The sequence below is a fragment of the Orbicella faveolata genome, unplaced genomic scaffold, assembly GCF_042242905.1.
Source record: "Orbicella faveolata isolate gen_17 unplaced genomic scaffold, um_ofav_v1 contig_47, whole genome shotgun sequence".
Taxonomy (NCBI): Eukaryota; Metazoa; Cnidaria; class Anthozoa; order Scleractinia; family Merulinidae; genus Orbicella; species Orbicella faveolata.
This window is the reverse complement of record NW_028301577.1, coordinates 7,904,548-7,926,660: the sequence shown is the minus strand read 5'-3', so window position 1 is coordinate 7,926,660 and position 22,113 is coordinate 7,904,548. Positions and strand designations below refer to the sequence as shown.

The 22,113-nt window shown below is 39.6% G+C and overlaps 2 protein-coding genes across 3 annotated transcripts in view; one reads left to right on the top strand and one right to left on the bottom strand.

The window, feature by feature from the left end:
* LOC110069218 (protein spinster homolog 1-like) overlaps window positions 1-15,984 on the top strand; it is a 23,988-nt gene extending 8,004 nt beyond the window's left edge. The window contains exons 4-10 of the mRNA XM_089279116.1: window positions 764-830; window positions 8,516-8,679; window positions 9,656-9,787; window positions 10,931-11,126; window positions 11,356-11,421; window positions 12,817-12,915; window positions 13,540-15,984. Coding sequence (XP_089135242.1) covers window positions 764-830; window positions 8,516-8,679; window positions 9,656-9,787; window positions 10,931-11,126; window positions 11,356-11,421; window positions 12,817-12,915; window positions 13,540-13,896 — 1,081 coding nt within the window. The 3' untranslated portion in view covers window positions 13,897-15,984. The remainder of the gene's footprint in view (window positions 1-763; window positions 831-8,515; window positions 8,680-9,655; window positions 9,788-10,930; window positions 11,127-11,355; window positions 11,422-12,816; window positions 12,916-13,539) is intronic.
* Window positions 15,144-22,113, bottom strand: LOC110069219 (cell cycle checkpoint protein RAD1-like). 2 transcript variants are annotated; one of them, XM_089279135.1, is made up of 8 exons: window positions 21,922-22,113; window positions 20,835-20,990; window positions 20,096-20,190; window positions 19,473-19,584; window positions 18,783-18,905; window positions 17,981-18,045; window positions 17,533-17,677; window positions 15,144-16,963 (listed from the first exon to the last, which is right to left on the bottom strand). In XM_089279135.1, exons 1-8 carry the CDS (start codon window positions 22,030-22,032, stop codon window positions 16,913-16,915), a joined length of 858 nt encoding a protein of 285 aa, XP_089135261.1. In that variant the 5' UTR covers window positions 22,033-22,113; the 3' UTR covers window positions 15,144-16,912. The 2 variants fall into 2 exon arrangements, with proteins under 2 accessions (XP_089135261.1, XP_089135260.1); XM_089279134.1 differs by having other exon boundaries at window positions 16,912-17,677.

Genomic DNA, 22,113 nt, shown 5'->3' with positions numbered 1-22,113 from the left:
CCGTTACGAGATCCATGGCCTCTCAAGTAGCCCCCCACCTCCCTCAGGAGAGCCATGGCCTCCTAAGTAGCCCCCCACCCCTCAGGAGACCCATGGCCTCTTAAGTAGCCCCCCACGTCCCTCGGGAGACCCATGGCCTCTTATATAGCCCTCCCTCCAAAAAGTGGGTCCCTAGCATGTAACATAGTTTTGACCACTTCCCTAAGAGTCGCTTGGCTGTGCAGATGCATGTAGGTTTGTTGCAAGATTGTTCACACGATTGAAATCATGCAAAAAATGATTGCATGATGGAAGTAATTCCAGAAAACATCAAGAGTCTGTGAAGTTAAGTTACCTAATACCCATACAAAATAGACCTACATGCACTTTTAGGTCAAATTAATAAAGCTTACTTGTAAGATACATATAGTAAGGAGGAATTCCTAAATCTGGTCATGATTCATAATATTATCCAACTGATATTATTATAATGCCTAGTTGTACTCTGGTAATTTGAACTTGGTGAGTATTTTGAATTCCCTGATATTTCAAACTCCAAACCATTTCCTTTGGATTTGCCATTCAGTCGTCTACTATCCGCTATTTCAAACTCCCCCTATTTTGGTCTTGTTTTCATTTCCCTTAAGAGTTTGAAGTAGAGTTCAATTGTATATTAATTAAATTATAATATAATTATCGTAGTGATCATGGTGTGTTTGTAGTGATGTAGTTACATGAAGCAATGGTGAGTTTTTTGTGAACTGTTTTCATTTATTTTTCTCAGTGGGCTTGGTTATATAGTCGGAACTGAAGTTGCCAAAGTTTTGGGGGCGTGGCAGTGGGGACTACGTGTAAGTATTTTCATGGTATTAAGTAAATATAAAAAAGTAAAGTCTGCATACTAGCCAAGTGGCCCATCAGGCCGGCACTTATCTCTGGTTCCTGGAGCATGAAGTGGCTAAGAGTATTTCTACCCCTCCCCTTGGATGGGATGCTAGTCCATTGCAGAGTTACCCCTAGCATTAAATTCACCGGTACCAATTTATACACCTGGGTTGAGAGAAACTCTGTGAGAGTGAAGTGTCTTGCCCAAGAATGGAACACAATGTCCCTGGCCAGGGCTCTAACCGAGACTGCTCAACTGGACATGAGCACACTAACCGCACGGTCACTGCATCTCCACACAAGTAAACATTATATCATTGTTAAAACTTCCTGTGTGAACACCACACATAAGCGACTACAGTGTGTACTTGTCCAAAGTACCAAATTAAGGTCCAATGTGATCAGACCTCTCAAATATAAGTCACCACATGCTGGAAATGAGCTCAGGTCATCGCCTATGGGACAATCATATTGTTATGTATAAAAAAACTAGCAGTCAGTTCTGTGGCTGCAAGAAAGTGGTTGGTGCAGAATTTGCCATCTTTGTAGATTATGAAAGTGAATGATAACTACTTAATAACCGAGAGTGAGGTTGTTACGGGAAAATCTCAAACTGAGGTCTTGCCGTATTGACCTCGCTATCGCTCGGTCAATACGGTAGGCCGAGGTTTGAGATTTTCCCGTAACGACCGAACAGTCGAGGTTATTAAGTTGTTTATTATATGGCTCACGAATTAAAGAAAACAAAATTATTCGAGCGGAAGTCGTCAATTTACATCCGGCGATGCGCGCGTTTACCGATTCATTCATCGTCTCAAACCCAGGGCAAAACCACACAGTCAGTGAACTTCAATACTGTACTTCTTTACGGGAAAAATGATTGTCACAGCCCTCAAAAAAGTATTTTAGTATCGTGGAGCCACAACTTGATGAGGGAGTTTTTCCAACTTTTGTGGTGAAACGTCAACGCATATAGAAAAGACAGAAAGTGCTTCAAAATGGTCCAAACCAACGGTCTTTTGGTGAAAGAAAATACTAATGCTTCAGAATGCACTGCTCAGAATAAGTCGATCTTTGCATTCGCTTTCGACAACTGAACATATCTTGGCCTTCTTCATTCTGGGACTTGTGAATGAACTTTTCAAGCCTTGTTAGCGTCTAAAACTTCCTGCAGGTATCAGAAACACTGCTACCGACAGAAACCGCCCGATTGTTTACATCTGATGATCCTGGAAGCTGATTTACACTTGCTTGTGTTGAAGCAAGGGAATCTATTTGATGAAAACTGAAATGAAGTTCAATATTTCGGTAATTATTGTGACTAAGATGATAACTTATAAATTTCTTCGTGGTTTTCTGCTCAGGATACATGACACATCTGCCGATGGTGTTTTTCACTTAGCGATTTTAGCTTTACTCAACACTCGGCAAACTTTGATTGTTTTTCATTAGTACTCGCCAAGGTTACCGGTAAGTCAAAAACGACTTCTATGTAAATTTTATGGAAAAATCCTTAAACTTTTAGCTACTTGGAATTAAATTTACTTCTCTTACTGTTGTTAATTGGCTTTCATTGTTTCAATGCGCTTGAATTTTCCAAGCCGGGCTCTTCCTAATTTGCATAATCCGTAATCGGCCCGTGGGCATTACGGCTGCATAATGACCACTCAGATCTCGCTCTTAGCCAATCAGAGCGCGTGTTATATCGGCCACAAGCCAAAGCCATATAATAATGATAATTAACAACTGCTATAATATGCATTAACACGTGCCTCCAGGGACCTGTTCCCGCGGTGCTTTAGCCTTTTTAGTATTCTGTTATAGCTTGAAGCTCAGTTGTAATCGTGTGGTGCTCGAGTAAAGTGTATTTCGTTTTACTCTGTGTGTGTCCTTCATGATATTACATGGTGGCAGCGAGCGGAAAATTAGTCTAGTTTCTCTTGGTCGTCGGCGAATTAAACTGTCAGCGACATGAGCGATGAGGAAGGCCACAGTGGAACCGGTGGAAGCTCTCCTACAGTTGCTCAACCTTCAACGAACCAGTCTCCAATGTTTCATCAAATTTCGCCGCCTCAACCTCTTGCCTTGCGGCCCAGTGGAGAAGTAGCCGAGAACTGGAAGCTCTGGAAGGAAAAGTACAACAACTATTTTGTTATTTCTAGGCTAGACCGAGAAAGTTCTCAATATCAGCTTGCGATGTTCAAGCACACGATCGGCGATGAAGCTTTGAAAGTTATCAAAACATTTAGCTACACCGAGGGCGAAGATTCGAATAATTGGCGAGTGGTAATGGCTAAAATGGAGAAACACTGCATTGGAGAAGTCAATGAGATCTACAAGCGATACTGTTTTAATAAGCGGGATAAGCTTTCAACCGAGTCGGTCGATTGTTTCGTTGCTGAGCTGAAAACGTTGGCTAAGACATGCAACTTTTGTGACTGCTTGCGCGATAGTCTTATCCATGATCGCATTGTGCTTGGTAGTAAAGATGAGCAGACCACCAAGAAGCTACTGAGAATTCGAGATCTCACTTTGAATCGGTGTATCGATATCTGCCGCAGCGAAGAAGTTACGGCGCTGCACATGAAGTCACTATCGGAACCGGTGGACAACATAAACCAGGTCAAGTCTAAGAAAAAGAAGCCTCGAGTTCCGACGCCGGACGGACAGTCGGGAAAGAAAATTTCGTGCAAGTTTTGTGGCTATGAACATGCTCCTGAGAGAAAGAAATGTCCTGCGTGGGGCAAAGTGTGTAAGCGGTGCAAGAAAAAGAATCATTTTGCGAAAGGGTGCAAAGATGCCGCGGTTAACGTCTTTGAGAGCGACGAAGACTTGGAAGAGATCAGTGTTGTAAGAGTTCAAGCTATGAAGGATAAAGCTGTGTTTGCTCAGATGCTGGTTCAGCAGAAACCCGTGAGATTTCAAATTGACTGTGGAGCCAGTGCCAACATTGTGCCATGTAAAGATGTGAAAGGTGTGGATCTCGAGCCTTGTTCCCAGTCCCTCGTTATGTGGAATGGCACCAAGGTCAAGCCTGTTGGGACATGTGCTCTGCCCATTGTCAATCCCCGAACTAATACAAGGTATAAAGTGAGATTCTTAGTCGTCAAGGAGAATCTAACTCCACTCCTGGGTTTAAACGCTACCGAGAAGATGGGTTTGTTAACCGTACACAAGGAGAACTTTGTTAGCGTTGTGGAGAATTTAGAAAACGATCTTACTAACAAATACCCAGATGTATTTGATAATGGCCTTGGCAAGCTACCTGGAAAGGTTCATCTGCAAGTAGATCCGGTTTGCCAACCAGTGATTCTCCCAGCCAGGAAAGTGCCTGTATCTGTAAAGGAAAAATTCAAGGCAGAACTCAAAAGGTTGCAGGATCTAAAAGTTATTGCTCCTGTGGATCAGCCGACTGAATGGGTTAGCCAGTTTGTTGTTGCTGTGAAAAAGTCTGGTGATTTACGCGTCTGCATTGATCCAAAACCGTTGAATGCTGCTTTAAAGAGAGAAAGATACCAGATCCCGGTCATTGATGATGTGTTGCCCGATTTAGCTGAGGCTCGTGTGTTTACAAAGGTTGATCTCGCATCCGCTTTCTGGCAATTGGAGCTGGATGATGAGTCCAGTCTGTTGACAACTTTTGCAACTCCCCATGGGAGATACCGCTGGCTTCGTTTACTGTTTGGGCTGTGTGTCTCGAGCGAGATATTTCAAAAGCATTTGAATCAAGAGTTGTTAGGCCTGCCTGGTGTGAAGTGTATTGCGGATGACGTACTAATCTATGGAAGAGATGATGCTGACCACGATAGTTCCCTGGAGGGTTTCATGAAGAGGTGTCAGCAGAAGGGCATAAAGCTCAACCGCGCGAAATTGGAATACAAGTGTAAGGAAGTCCCTTTTCATGGACATGTTCTGACATCAGAGGGCCTGAAGCCAGATCCACAGAAGGTCAAGGCAATTACAAAAATGCCGCGACCAGAAAAGCCTGAGGATGTGTCACGTTTGAATGGTATGGTAAATTACCTCAGTCGTTTCCTGCCAAACCTGTCTGACGTAATGAAGCCGCTACGCGACCTTACCCATAAAGATGTTGAATGGTGTTGGTCCGACGCGCAAGAACGTGCTTGGAGTGAAGTGAAGAGCCTTATCGCATCTGCTCCTGTGCTAGCCTACTACAAGCCTGGGGAGCCACTAGCAGTGCAATGTGACAGCAGTCAAGCTGGTCTTGGCGCCGCCCTGATGCAAGGCGGTCACCCCATTGCTTATGCAAGCCGAGCACTAACAGAGACCGAGACCCGTTATGCTCAGATGGAAAAAGAAATGCTTGCGATTGTTTTCGCCGTGGAGAAGTTTAATGACTACACGTTTGGCAATAAGACTATTGTTTTTAGCGACCACAAGCTGCTAGAATCAATTTTCAAGAAGCCCTTGCACCGTGCCCCCAAGCGTTTGCAAGGCATGATAATTCGTCTTCAGAAGTATGACCTGGAGGTGAGGTACGAGAAGGGAAGCAAGATGTTTCTGGCCGATACCCTCTCGAGAGCATTTCTCCCTGCCGGTGAGCAAGACGAGAATGAATTCGAGACAATCAACATGATGAAGTATCTGCCCGTATCGGAAGAAAGGCTTCTGCAGATTCAGCGAGATACCAAAGCAGATGACTCTCTTCAAGTGCTGAAAGCCGTGATTCAGAAGGGCTGGCCAGAGCATAAGAGTAATGTGCCTAATGTCATTTCTCCTTACTTCAACATGCGTGATGAGATGTCGATCCGGGATGGTCTCATCTTTAAGGGAGAACGCGTCGTGGTTCCACGAGCGTCGAGGAGCGAGCTGTTAAGATGAATTCACAACTCACATCTTGGGGTTAATGGCTGTCTAAACAGAGCCCGTGAGTGTCTCTATTGGCCCGGGATGACAGCTGACATTAAGAACTATGTGTCAACCTGTGAGGCATGTCGAGAGTTTGAGCGGGGTCAAGTCAAGGAAACGATGATGTCCCCTGAGACACCAAATCGACCTTGGCAACGAGTGGCTGCAGATTTGTTTGAGCTTGAAGGAAAAACCTACTTACCGTATTTTCCCGTGTATAAGTCGACCTTTCAAGACCTAAAAATCAGTCCAAAAATTCGCCCTCGACTTATACATGGGTCAAAACTTGAGATCCAAGCGCCAGTCAAATAATTAGCATAATAATTGTCTTTCAATGTTAACAAACATGTGATAAGCGGCAGCACAGTTTACAACGTACGTTCGCTTAGCGATCTGTCTCTCCATATTAGAGCTTCAAGTTAAAATGCATCAACATTTATTCGTTAAATTTTAACCTGGATCTTGTAGACACTCACTGGCTCAATTTTGTCATAAAGAACCAATATTTTTCCTTTAAATAAAGCTGTGGTAAAGCCGCTCGGAGAAAATATCTTTCGCGCTTGGAACTTCTCTGCTTGGTAACCTGGCAGGATACGAGTGCGAGGACTTCTGTACCAGTACTTGACCGATTTCAAGGCTTGACTACCAAGTTCCCAACACACGCTTTGCACTTTGTTTATGGCGTCGTTCTGAAAGTCGTGAGCTTCTTTGGTGTTTTGCCTGTCTTGTAAAGCCACTTTTAATCTCTTCGCACTTAAAAAGGCTTGTTTGAAATCCTTACGTTTGATTTTTGTGAGCATTTTACAAAAATTATCATCGAAAAGTCTGCATGCACGTGTGTTGCTAAACTGGGTAAAACGCTCGTATACGTGCCATAATAAGCTTTAAAACTGCGCATTGAAACATGCTGTGATTTGTTTACATATCTGTGGTAGCTGAAAGATAATTTTAAGAAATACAAGATAAGTTTTCCAAGAAATTCTTACCTGGAAATTAAGAAAATCTAGTTTTTGGCCTCAAAAATTGGGGGTCGACTTATACACGGGATCGACTAATACACGGGTAAATACGGTAGTCACCTCAGATTATTACAGCGATTTCTTTGAACTGGACCATCTAAGATCTCCTTCGTCGGTGTGTGTCATCAGGAAGTTAAAGGCCCACTTTGCGCGCCACGGCATTCCCGAGCAGCTGGTGACAGATAACGGTTCACAATTTACGTCATGCGATTTCCTGAAATTCGCGAAAGACTGGGACTTTGAACATCTGACCAGCAGTCCATACCACAGCCAAGGAAATGGTAAAGCAGAGAGTGCAGTGAAGGAGGCTAAGAAAATTCTCAGAAAGTGCAAGTCCAGTGGATCGGATGCTTTTCTAGCCTTACTCGATCATCGTAACACTCCATCTGCCGGTATCCAAATTAGTCCAGCACAGCGCCTCTTCAACAGAAGGGCTAGAAGTCTACTACCGATGACAGCTAACCTGCTTGCACCACAGGCAGTTCCAGACAGTGAGTGGTGCCAAGCCAAGCTTGAACAGCGCAAACAGCGACAAGCTCAGTATTACAACAGAGGTGCTATTGATCTGGATCCGTTAAAGAGAGGAGATACTGTGAGACTGAAACCGTGCCAGTTGGGCAAGCGCGATTGGTAGAAAGGAATTGTACGAAAGCGACTGGACGAGAGATCGTACGAGGTCGAGACGCCTTACAATGTTGTACGTCGCAACCGTGTTCACCTACGTTTGACAAATGAGCCATCACCGCCACTGATAGACGAGATGCCTAATGAGATATCTGCTGAGGTACCAGAGGTGCCCGCTCCCTCTTTTGCACAGTCATACGAGTCGCAGACAAGTTCTTCTGGAGAAGTTAGTCTACCTGCGTCGAGTCAAGGAAGCTCGTCTCCGAGTGACTCGGAAGTTCCTTCAGCTGCAGTGACGTCACCACCCAAGCCGATGCTTAGACGATCAGTGCGTCAGCGACGTCCACCAAAACACTTAAATGACTTTGTTTTGACATGAAGCCATGAACACTAAGACCTTTAGCGCGTTATCACAGAGCTCAGTTACTTTCTTTATCAATTCATGCTTATTCGTATTGTGTATTTATAAGCTAGTTTTCTTTTCCTTATCCATAAAAGGGAGGGTGTTATAATATGCATTAGCACGTGCCTCCAGGGACCTGTTCCCGCGGTGCTTTAGCCTTTTTAGTATTCTGTTATAGCTCGAAGCTCAGTTGTAATCGCGTGGTGCTCGAGTAAAGTGTATTTTGTTTTACTCCGTGTGTGTCCTTCATGATATTACAGTGTGCCTGAGACATTCAGGAGCTTCCACCATAGGCAGCCAGCTCCTAGATTGAGACCGCTCTCATGATTGGCAAATCCTGACAACCTAGGCACAAACCTCCACATGGAAGGGAAAAAAGCAGGCACCCATCTCACTGATAAAAACAGTGTAAAGAGATGGAGGGACATGGGAGAAGAAACAACCTCTGAGAAGCCCATGCTTGAAACTCTAATGCTCATTGAAAATGCTGACTCAGCGCAAAAACTACTACAACTCTCGTGGTCCAAGAACATGTAGAATCCTGGCGCATGTGCAGATCTAAATGCCACTGACTGCTAAAAGGCAATAGTTGTGCTCCTTGTTGTTGACTGTGATAAATTGCATTTAACTGCATTAAAACAAACCTAAATTTTTGTTCAAAGTGAAAATTGATTTACTTAGACTGTAAAATTGTTCACAGAATTACTTGGCCTTATGGTGTTTTTCTTTCTCTTAGGTAACTCCCATCATTGGTGCAGTGTGTGTGATTCTGTGTCTTTTTGTAGTCCATGAACCAAGGCGAGGTGCCATAGAAAGGGGAGAAAACCCTAATGCTGTTTCAGCTTCAGTTGTCCATCACACAACCAGTTGGTGGGCTGACCTCAAGTACCTAACAACAGTGTAAGTGCTTGAGTTACTAGTCCTAGATTTAAGAAATCCGAAACATTCTGTGTTTCTATTGAGTTATGTAGAAACACAAGTGGAAGTGTGAGAAAGAAAAAAGAATATGCCACAGGCAAGTGTTTCAACGGCTTTTTCAAGTTTTTCTGTACTTTCTGAAGGGTTCAATAATTCAGTCCAAACACAGATAAAATGTTTTCATTTCCTTTTAAACAACACTGCAAAAAAAAAAAAAGAAAGAAAGTACTTGAACTTGTTTATTCAAAATGCAAATTCTGTTTGCTTGCACCATCATTACATGTATGTCACCAGCCCAGAGAAGTACAGCTTCTTAACACAGTCTTTGTTACAGGGTGTTGAATTCAAAGTATATAGAGGGCTGGAATATAATCATTCCTGTAATTATTTGAAACCTATATTTCCTTGAACCTGTTGCTTGTCTTAACAAGGAACCATAGAAGATTTTTGTAGGTCCTGGCAGACCACTGGGAGAAAATGTTAAGCCTCTTTCCTTACATAAGCTTTACATTTGTGGGTTAACCATTCTACTCATGGCCTTTTCAACACTGTGTCAAAAATAAGAATGATTCAGGACTTGTACAAATTGTTATGTACTCTAGGTTAGGTTGTGGAAGGCCAGCAATGGCAGACAACAACTTATTTCTATTTAATGCTGATGTTAACTAGCTGCCTGGCTCCACTAGCCCCTATGGTTATTCCAGGCAGCTAGTACTCAAATTATTACTTTTAATATTTTCATTGAAATTGTAATTTTTTCTTTAGCAAGAATGAGTACAAATAAAGATTGATTATTATTATTACTTATTACCAGTACCACATAATAAAATCATTCTCAAGCTATTGTCCACCTGTCTTGTTTCTCAGCCTATGGAAAATAAGCATTCTTGTGTTGTTATTTTTCCTGGAAAAACAATGTGTAGAAATTCTTTATATTTGTTCTGTTTTATTTTAACAGGAAGAGCTTTATTTGGCTTGATCTGGGTTTTACTTGTGTGTCGTTTGTGACAGGTGCCCTGGCATTTTGGGCACCAAAATTCTTACTCTATGCAAGCAAAGCTCAAGGACTTACTAATGCAACTGAATCAGAGTGAGCAGTACAATATACTTTCTATTATATAGTTTGAATTCATGTAATTATTTGAAACCCTTTTTCTCAAACCTGTTCCTTCTCTTGCTGTGTAACAACAAAAATTATCATAGTTCCTGTCAGACTACACCAGATTGAAACTTACTAGAACTGACAATGACTGCTGACAAACTTAACACTAGTCTCTCCGCCAATATCATCACGGCTAAAATGAACAATCACTTTCAACGGACCAGACTTCTAACACCATCTACTGACTAACACTATTCATTTAACTCTGAAGATGACTTCAGCTCAGGTTGTTGAAACAAAAGTTACCAACAACAGTCCCTTTCAGAATTAACCTCACCCGGACAATCACATAAGACAAACTATAGTAACTGCTTGGATTCTTCACAAGCTTTACCTAACTTAAAAGCTCTACTTTTTCAGAGTATAGGACATACAAAAGCATGTTTTATTGCTTTATGCACAGTAAATCTGTATCATGAAGCATATAAAGAAGCCAAGTTTTAAATGTATTATACTGCTATAAAGCACTTGCCAGAAAATTTGAAGAAACTCAAGGAATGTAGGAAACACTTGCTCCTGTTTCCTAAATTTCTCTTCTTCTCAAATTTCCATCATGATTGTTAATTTATAGTGATTTGTCTCACGAGTTTGCACTAATGTACTGTTAAAAATGCAAGGCTAGATTTGTTAACTATCTCGTGGGACGTCAGCTGCATTTCATTTGTCATTAATAACATTATAAAATTAACTGCTGTAGGTCTTTTTTATTCAGGGGGGGGGGTGGTGGTGGTGCTAGATTAATAGACAGGTAAATGTTTGGCATGTTCTAAAGAATATTTGCCCTCTTGACCATTAATGTTCTGTGCACCCATTATCTGGTCACATAGGTCTGGTCATATTAACATTATGACATGATTATTAAACAAAGAAAATAATAACTACTGAGAAATAGTTAAAGCAAAACTGTTGATTCCTTGTTTCTGTTTTCCTCGAGTGCCGTACCCCCAACAATAATCTCAACCCCCATCCCCCCTCCCAATCTCATCTAGATTGCCATCCAGATGAAGTTAGCATGAACGATGACCATTGTACTGAAAGGGAAAATTGTTTTTTTTTCCTTTAAAATTCAAGCATAAGTCTCAAGGTTGGCGGAATCACTTGTGCAGCTGGAATAGTGGGTGTGTGGCTGGGTGCCGAGATAGCTTGGAGATGCAGAGTGCGAAACAGAAAAGCTGATGCTCTTGTGTGTGCTGTTGCATTGCTTGGTTCTGCACCTTTTCTCTATGGCAGTCTTGTGTTAGCATCTGTAAACATCAAAGTCACATATGTAAGTATTGATTCAACAGCTGTCAGTTTGACTTAGATTCCATTTATGTTGGCTTAGAAAATTGAATGCAGTTAATAATTGAATGCTTTAGCCAGTCAAAATTGAGTAACAGAACTTAATGTATTTTGTTACTTATTAAGAGTGTTCAATAATAACCTCCTTTAAGTGCATGGCTCAAGAGACTTAATTGAATGTGAATTAATGTTGGCACTTCTCAATTTAACTGCAGGCTCTTATATTCTTTGGTGAAGTGTTACTTTTTATGAACTGGGCACCAGTAGGAGATATGGTTCTGGTAAGGCAAATTAAATGGAAACTAAATGAGTGTCAGGATTTAACAGCTAATCAAAATAATTTTGTTACTGACCTACAATGTACTAGTTTTTATTAGATGGGAAAAAGTAACCAACTGAGAGCCCTTTTTAATGGATTATGTGTTGTCACAACTATAAGAGTTAGTGGCAGGGAACAAAAGTTCAAATGTTTCCTGGCATCAGAATCAAATGTTGGCTTAAACTAAAGGCTTTAAAAAAAAAAAAAAAATTGTCCACCCAGCAAACTGGTGATGTTGAAAAGCCTGACAATGTATAGTTTGGATTAAAAATGCTTAGAATTGCAAAATTAATCAATAAATAACATCAGTTAGTTTTTGAGAAAAGGAGTCAGAACTAATGAGCGAGACATACAGTATGCTTGATTTAGCTGTCAATAATTGTTTGAAATACCTCAAAACAACTGGGAGGGTAAAACTGAAGATCTACTGTTTATCAGAACCGGTAATAATATTTATTTATTAATATATACATGAAAAAATTACTCGGTTCTGATTGGCTGAGAGCAGTGCAGTTCAAGTGTAACACCAGTGCAAAATGTGTAACACCAGTGCAAAAAGTGTAACACCAGTGCAAATTACACATCGTAATTCTGGATTGTGATTGGCTGAAAGACAATAGGAGATTTTCTAAGCAAATGATATCACGTAAAACGATGAAGAATATTTTGTGCAGAAACTTTGAAAACGTTTTCTCGAATGAGAAAAAAATGCCTTTAAGAAAGATCTTCTCTCACTTCCTCCATGCAAATTTTTTCATGTTTATATTATTAATAAGTAATCATATGGTTTTTCTCGTTCAATTTGGAATTAATTTGCACTTGTGAGTTTTTCAAAAAGCTGAAATTGCACGAGCCGCTTCGGCGAGTGCAATTTCAGCTTTTGGAAAAACTCACTCATGCAAATTAATTCCAAATTGAACTCGAAACCCTATGATTACCTATATGAATATTATTTTATTATTTGTAGTACTTTAACTTATAATGTTACTTTGTAAACTCTTATAGGATCATAATGAGTGGAATGGTGACGGCAGAAAGTGAAATAAATGTTGAAAATTTCATTTTCTGAGTAATTTGACTTTCATGCACCTCATTAAATTTCACTTTCCTTCAAGTCACAGTTCCACTTGTCATAATTTATGTTCACCACTTCGACATGATTAAAATGTGAGCTTTGTAGTTAGCAGGGCATGTGTCACAAAAGAAGCTGGTTTATGATCTTACTTACCACGAGTCTCCCATAGCTCAGTGTTTAGAGTGTCCAAGGTCATGGATTTGTCTCCTTTTGGGAGCTTGGAAAATTCTGTTATGGGTCCTCTTCTCCATTTATTTCTCTAAAATGATCTTTTGTTTGTAGTATACAATCATTCCTTCACGTCGTTCCACTGCCGAAGCTGTTCAGATTCTTTTCTCGCACTTACTTGGTGATGCTGGCAGTCCATGGCTAGTTGGTGAAGTAAGAGTCAACCATTGTTCCTGTTTACTTTACTGCGTAGTTTTAACACAAAAATTCTTCAACATCATTAAATGGCAAAAATTCAGTAATCATTCAAGGGGCAGGTAAAAGGCAATTGAAACTCATTGATGAACTTGGTAAAAGAGCATCAGAGATGGTGGTGCCAGACAAGACCCAAGCACTGGGCACAACATGCATATATCCGTTGCACACTTGAGAGTGGCAACCACCAGGCACTGTTACACTGAAAGATCAGTAGAGATACCTACCAACCCACATGCTTACCACAACTAACAGTAAGAAGGGGGTGAGGCAGCAAAGAACACAAAAATTATATAAGCCCTACAAAGCCCCATATACCTCATGGCACATGACCGCTCTGAAATGCCGCACACCAGCATTGGCTCAAGTCTAATGCAGTTTACTCAACAGTAACTACCAGCATTATGATTATCATAACAAAGAACCAGTGTCATAATTCCAGAAGTTCCAGTTAAGGTGTGATAATTCGTCAACCCTATGCCGTCTTTGGGAGTACATAAATTGTTAAGTCAAACTGAGTTGCGTGTATTAATTTTACTGTTGCTAGTTTTAGAGGCTGAATTTAGGTTTTTATTCCTACAGATTTCGGATCAAATTCGAGGCTCAAGAGTAAGCGACACAGATCGTGCAAGAAGCATGGAGTATTCTCTTCTAATGACTACGTTTATTTCTGTCCTGGGAGGACTCTGTTTCATAATATGCTCATGGTATTTGGTCAAAGATCGTGACGCAGCAGAGGAGTATACTCAAGCAAACGAAGATGATAGTTCCTTGTTAGGATCAATCGCAGCTGATACTTACCTTGCAAATGGTGACGAAAACCAGGTGTTGAGAAATGACGAAGATTTTCATGATGAAAGAGATGCATTGATAGTTCCTGTGGATGTCCATGGTGCTCTGCCAGCTCATGAAAAACAAAGCAGTCATCCAGTTATCTAAGTACCTGGTAACTTTGAAATTAGTGATATTAAATTTTTTTGACATATTTTCTACCATTTTTGTCTCATACGTTGTTCAAGCGAGCATAAATTCATGCCAGTGGAGTGGTAAATGTGTCTCCCTCAGTTTGAAAATGGTTGATGTCTATCATGAATTTTAACTGTTGCATGTGTCTTGTTCCTGTTTAAAACAATGAACATTGTCAATCAAAAGGATTTTGGGTTAGATGAGATCTATTTGTGGCAGAGAAAATGCAAATTAAAATTTGTAAAAATAAAAGTTTGAGAAGATGTTAGTTGTGAGTATCACACAAACCACTCTTTCAAGGTTACCTAAAGTTACATGTAAAGGCATTTTTTTTTTTTCAAGGAATAGCTTATTAAATTCATTAATTCTAAATAGGCTGAGATAGGGTATAAATGTAAGTGGTACATTTTGTTTCTACTACAGTAGACGTGAAGTTAGTGAGGATAGTTTTGTGACCATGTTTTGCTGCTAGTTTGCAAGAAGCTCAACCACAAAGGGATGGTTCCATCCACATCACCTGAGTATGGTGCAAAATACTACTTTGTGCTTTTGAAGTCCTGACATGTTGTGGAATCAACTGTCCTGCGCACCGCCCGTACTCCAAAATCTCATAAAGCTAAACCTTAGCAATTGATTCAGAAAAAGCATGACTTGTCTTTGTTTCAAAAATGTATTATTATATTATTTAGGAAACGTGAGCCCAAATTATCTGTAAATGTGGTGAAAATGCACAAGTTTGTCTTCTGTGTTTGCCTTCATGGTTGACTGACTACTGGGTGTGAAAAAGGCTGGGCCAGGTCCCTTTTATAACAGAACTTTTTGTGAAAATCCATTGTTGTCTGAGTAAAGTTGAAACATTGTTTACTCCCAACTAAACTTTGGCATTTAACAACACATTCAGTGCAAAACATGTGAAGTGGAATGGTGTTGTTTTTGTCACCATGGTTACTATGTGCACACTGTGGTACATTTCCTTGGGAAGCTTGTGACATGCCCTGACAACAACAGAGTTTTTAAATGTTTCCAAATGCAAAATCTTGTCATGAAATGCCTCTCACATCATCAGGTAAAGTTTATGATAGTATAATAAAATCAATGTACAAGGCTATTAATCATTTTTTAAAAAAAATAATCTTTGGTTATTGCATTCGTGGCAAGTGGTACTATTAACACTTAAACAGAAAAGCAAGTAAACAGAACTTTTATGTGACCATGACAGATGTGATAGAAAATCAACTTTATTGAGCATTTGAACAGAAATCCCCATACTTTGTATAGACTCGGCTAATAATATTACTTCTACCATGAACAAAGAGAAAAATAATTATTCATAAAAATATACTGTGAATGTTTTATTTGAGCTCAAAGTGATGGAGCATTTTGTTTTCAGAAATATCAAAAAGAGTACAATTTCTATCTTGGAATGATTTGTGTGGCTGGTGATGTAATTCTAGTGATCTGAAGGAAATATTCCAAATGTTCCATGATTATATATAAACAATTATAGCTCCCATTTGGTGCAGAAATGTGCTTGAATATTTGTCTGCGGACATTATCTGTTCCAAGAAGCAAACAGTTTTCCGGGAGCATAGCTTGAGGAAAACTGTGAGCTTTGCGGAACAGATAATGTCCAAGGACAAATATCTGAGCACATTTTTGTGCCAAATGGAGACTAGGGTCAGTGTTTACTATCCTTCACATATTTTTTGCAACACGCACATATCACTCAGATATTTCCCAGTTTTAGCTGGGCGTATTCGGTCACGTAATGCGTTTAGACCATCTGCGTGCGAGCAAAAAATATTTGATGGGTTATAATAAATGTAATTTATTATTTTTATTAGCTTTCAACATCTTTCCTCAAAAATTTTTTATTACTCTGAGTTCAAGAAAAATCATCCACCGTCTTTAAAATAATATTTACAAAATCAATCAAGGCATCTCAATTTTGTAACATGACTGTACAGTGCACTGTAATTACTGGTAGTAGTTCAAAATGTGAAATCAAATATTTTCCAATGACCATCATTAAAAATTAAAATTATTTATCAATGGTGAAAAGTATGACTGGTGTGGTTTCAAGATGATTTATTTTTACTGTTTTGTAGACTTTCGTTTCCTTAGCAGCTTCAACCAAGGATGGTTGATAAAGGAGAGTCTGCATTTGGTTGTTTGGAAGCTGGCTAGGAATAATCTAGGATTAAAAGAAACTACCAGTAATCAAAGTTCTTTTTTTCTTCTGTATACAGGGCAAAAATGACACGAACAGAAAATCTTACTGAAAGTTGCAACTCATTTAGAAATTCATCCTAATGCAGGAGTAGCATCATGGTTAAAAATATATTGACCAGATAGATCTTTTTTCAGTTGTTATTTAGTGTAGTGGGGTCGTTTTAAAATTAAGTGTTACCCACTGTAAGTACATTCCCAATGTGCAGTTCCAGACAACAACCTTACTCCCCCCAAAGAAGGGATTGGAATTTCCTGGGGGGTGGGGGGGGGGGGGAGTTGTAAGAACAAAACAATTAAAGTAATGTATGAGGCTCAATTGAAATTTCCAGAGGTGTTGGGGGGTGGGTCTTAAAAAAGATCTATGGATATTTTCTGGAACTACACAATTAATGTTTAGCCGGAATGGCTGGGTAGGTTGAATTCGTTTGTAGAACAGGGTACTCTTGGATACCCATTATGGATGTTTTTGTGTAAAGATCTGCAGTTTTCAAATCCCCTGTGCTTCCAGGAGAACTGAAAGTTGTAAGAAACACATATTTTCCAGTTGACTATGATGTGACCCACCATTGCTAAAATGCTAACCAATGGTTGATCAACAAAATGTTTCCCACAACAATATACATTGTAAATGTGTAAGGAAATGTTTCTGGTTCCTTGAGTAGAGCTCTGCCTTGTGAATGTCTTCATTCTGCAAGGCTAATCTCTAACACTTCCTTGTGATATTGACCAATTTATTTGCTTTTGCTTTTCTGTTCATTTAACCAAGATCCTCTTCATCATCCTCATCAACTTCTTCATCTGGAGCACACTGGAGAATCATCAAAATAAAAAGAAGTACGAAACTTAGGATGTATAAAGTATTGCTATTCAAATTTAGGTGCCATTTATGCAAAGGGTCTATTGTTTTCTGTAAAAGCATGACTGTGGGCAGATTGACTTATGGCAGTGCATGTATGATGCCTTTGACATGAGAGAGGGAACAGGAAAATTAGGCAAAATCAAAATGGACAGCATTACAACAGTGACAGTTTTAATGTTTTTTGGATCTGTTTCAAAGTCCTTTTATAAAACTTTAGTGACAATAGAGCCTTGAACTTTCGTCAAGAAAGATATTGCCTGTTTCAACTTTGTCACATCCCCACAAGGAGAACTTAGCTGTCTGTGAATGGAATTAGAATGTTTGAACTTGCAGACCTTTTAAACAAGTTAAAACACAAGAAAATGCTCGTTATAAATTAAGGATTATCTAACAATGTTTCGTCAAAATTCTCCAAGGCATCATTGAAAGAAATACAAGAAAAATTGAGTGAAGAAATGGTGTTAATAAAAACTTCTCAATTTTGATATCATTGAAAATGTCCATAACAAGAAACGAACCAGGTATTCCACAAAGCAGACCTGCCCATCTTCATTTATGATCATGTACTGTAGTGAGAGGAATCCTCTACCATCCATCCTGATGGAAATTTTGCTGGACAGCTGCAGTGCCTTAGTAGATGGCTTCAGAAGGCTGATCCTATACCTAGGTGCAGAGAGATTAATTTTGTAATTAATTTTTTTTTTCTTAATTGGAAGGATGTTTGGCCTTTGAAAACTTTTATTTTGCTCAGTGCAATGACCTTTGCCTAGGTATATTACAACTGTAATGCCCGATTCAATGGCTAGACTAGTCATGATGTAGGACTGAAGTCTGTCTTTTAGTTGAAGTTCTCTCACTTCACCTTAGTAATCTTGCTCTAGTGCAAAATAATGTATACCAAGTGTCTCCTAAGTTTGTGTAGTTACATGTTACAAGGCGTACATGTATCGAATTTCTTTAACATACCTGTTTGTCTGAGTCTGTTGACACTCAAATGACTCCACCATGTCAGAATCTTTTGGAAAATCGGACTGCAACATTAGAATCAATTTGGATGCTTTAATACTTTCACAAGACCAAATATGCCAAATTGTGTGGACTGTCTTTCCCTACAGCTTAGTCCTAAGTGGTGTCGAAACTGGCATCCTATTTTCTCCTCTGTATACTGCTAGGGTTATCACTCCTAACTTGGTATTCTCTTTGGCACCACACATACATGGAAGCAGGCTTACCAATAGTAGCTGGCTGCTAGGAAAAATCCTTGGGGGGAACACCCAAATGAAAAGATCAGGGATGCTCATCGGAAAATTTAAATTAAACCCCTAAAGGAGACCAATTTGGGCATGGTAGGAGCTTTATTTGACCCCTAAAAGATAGCTCTGAAAAGGCTCGATTTACCAGCCACTACTTAGGATAGGAGCTCACACCTTGATGCGCTAGTATACTGAACTCAAGACCGGCAGAAATCGAGCCTTAAAATGGAAATAAGAATTGTTTTATTTTAATTTCTTCAAGTGCACCCTGAAAGATACTTTGACAGCTAAAAATAGTGGCATTTCATCATGAGCTCGCTAAGTGAGATCAGAATCCTTGATTTACACCCCTAGGGCAGACAGTAATCATTTCTGACCTTTTACTGTGGGAGTGTTACTCTGGTTCTTTAGAAAATATTAAGCCAGCCACCTTAGAATCCATCCCATATGGGAGTATTTCAGACTTCTATATCAACAATGAAAGTGATTGTAGAATCAAATAACTGTAAACTTACATGGGTGCTGCCAGCATGGCCGAAGGTTGACAGCCTAAAGTGCGGGTTATCTGGTGACATCAGGATTTGTAACACTTCACTTGTCATGTCCAGTTCACTGAAGGCTTCCTTTAAACACTCTGACTGCAATATGAAAAGTAGCATTTTGGTTTACAATTCAAGAACTTAGAGTAGTATTGACATCATTCAGTCTTCTACACACCTCCTCATTTATTGATAGCGAGTTGTATCATAACATAGTGAAGTAGCATTGGAACCATAAGGTACTTTGCTGTATAAATCTCAGTTTGACTAGCTACTTGCTAGGTTGAACAAGTTTTTATGAAACTCGTAATCAATAACTAAGTAAAGAAACTTAATATGTTGATCAATATGTTTTTATTCCAAACCAGAAGGACCAAGCATAACTTGGACCTTACACAATACGAATGTACAAGCAAGTCTGGTCAATCTGTTAGCTACTGGGTTCGTGATCATTGTTTGGACATGGATGCTAGGTGTTTGTACGAGAATGTTTCATGTTTGATGGAGTCCCTTTTGGTTGTTAGCAATCAACACTTCAAACTGATGAAGTCAAGAGACAACCAAAGTAATGTTCAGTTGACTTCACTTCTTATCTTACACTACGAAGACCAATAACCACATCTTTCATGACATGATTGTTATATAACAAAGTGCTCTCCTTCTTACTTTCATGATAATCTTATTGAGGACCTCTGCACTACTGAAGTCAAAATCCAAAGTTTCATCTGGCTCTTGAGTCTGAATGCTACAATCTGTTAGAACACCTCCTTCCTCTAGCCTTACAAGATACAATCATTAGTGTTTCAATATTGAATATCATCAACTCAGAACCACATATCACAAAACAATGCAATACTCATTCAACACTGGCCCTTGAGTTGTTTTCTACTGTTAGAATGTCTGTGTGACTGGGTGAATAACTGTGAATAATTTTACCAAAAACCATGAATTATTAGCCAGTTAATAGAAATATTTGAGCAATCATGGTTTAGAAATAATAGAGGCTTCCCATAATGAACCAGTATTAATAATACCACCACCAATGCATTGCTATGGTAACACCAACGCCAGTCAAATTTACTAAGTTTTTGAAAAGTTCATTTAATCATTAGTAAATCAGTGCTCAGAACTGGCTAGTCTGACAGAGCTTTGCCAGTAAACTATCTGTCAATCAAATTTGGGATGGTGTGACAAATCAAGGCCAACCTTCTTAAACTGGAAGGGTCTTATTTACCAGCAAGGTACACAGTTAGGATAAAACAAAACTGTATAAAATTATATCTATTTACATGAGGATAAGAGGAGAGCCATATCCTGCATAGCACATCTTCAGAGCAGTACAAGTTCCAGTGTCTTTAGAGGAACCAAAAATATTGAGGCATTCCTGGAAAAAAAATAAAGGATGATTAATTATTGTTGAGCTGAATTAATGACCTTGTATAGCATTATTTTGGAACTATTAGGAACCACAATTTGGCCCAAAATATGTCTCAAAAGCTTTTTGTTTTCACCTTCAGTTGATTCTTCACCTATAAGAGTCCTTCAGGAACAAAACTGTTTGATAAATGCATTGACAAAAATGCCATTAAGATAAAAAACACCTAATTTTTGTATCCAACTAGTCAAGAATTATGTTGAGAAAACACCATTTATTTAGGTGGCTTGTAAGAACACACAGTTTTTCAAATGCTGGGGCAGATACAGGATTTTAGAAGAAGGGGGTTTTAGATACGGCTTGCCAAAGACGGTCCCCATGTAGGGGATTCCGGGGGCATCCTCACCTGGAAAATGTTTAAAATTGAAGTCCTCGGAAATGTGTTTTCTGGCATTCTGAGGCCAAGTCACCGGGTTATAACATCTCATTTTTTTTTAATTTAGGAGTTTGGTCACCCCTCAAGATCCGCTCCAGAAATGGAGTGGCAATTTGTCAAAGAGTACTTCATGTCTAGTATGATATGACATGGCATATCTTTACACTAACTTTGACTTCTTTTCTAACCTTAAGTTTATGAAATTAAAATTTATTACCAGAAGGACATTTAGGTTTATCCTGAAGGTAGCACTCTCCTCTTTGAAAATATATTCCTGGAAGATTCCACTCTGGACAAATGCATTGGCCTGCACACACTTGGCATCTTCAACTGTCACCTTGAGACCATTGTTACTTACAAAACAGGTGGCTGACTGTTAAGAATAACAAATAATGGCAACATATTGGAAACATTGGCAACAATATAATGTCCACAACTTGACACATTTAGGAGAAAACTTACAAAAATGTCTAGGATCCTATTCAAAAGGCGCTCACTCACCTCCAATCCTACTGCACCTTGTTGGTAAAAAACCTGAACCAACATTATGGCCAGTAATACAGTTTATTTCCCATCTTGCCCACCTTATGGGAGTAAGAAAGGGTCTAGATTCACTCTGTCTCTGGTCCCTCTTTTTGAGCAAGATGCAGCCCATCTTTAATTACCCCCGAGTCCATTTTTGGTACCTCTGGATCCTTCACATGTAGTAATTCCCCTATATACCTGACGCTAAAGAAACTGGTAAGTGATGCCAACACTGAAAAGCTTTCTTGTTCTGCTAGTCCTTCAGATATAATTTGGAACAAGAGTTAGTTAAAAGTATTGCCTGAGATGATCATCACACCAAAGCAAAGAATCTGATCCAACCATGGTGTTGTCTACCATAATCTTTTTTAACCAACACACAACTAATTTTTACTATTAGTTTCATGGTCTTGGTTTAAAACTGGCAAATATTGGCTGATTTATGATGGAAGTGACTGATGCAATATTTGTGACATGTAACAGTAAGCGCATTAAAACAGCAGGTCTAAAGCGGGGGTGATGAGAGCCAATCATACACAGCTTAGCTAACTGGAGTGCTCCTCAGGCCTCTCAGGCTCACCTCCCCCCCCCCCCCCGCCCCCCCACCCCCAACTCCTCTGTTTTAAACCGCCTGTGCAAACTTAATTCAACATTTGCCTTGATCTCTTGCATAATTAATTTCATACCTTGACTGTGTTCTAAAGATCAAGCAGCTTGATTATTCTCCTGTATTCCTAAAAGAACCAATGATCAATGCGCAGTTAGCTTTGCAAACTTACCTCTTTGAAATGTACAGCTTTCAGGATGTTGAGAAGATTCCTCGCGTTGTCCAACTTGGCCACGAGAATGTAACGACTGTCATCGCCACTTTGTTGTGTGAGCCTAGACATTATCCAGAGTAAAACGTTTCCAAAATGAAATCTTTGAAAACCCCGCGAACGTCAGCCATTTTGTCCTGAAGTGTGCGTGGA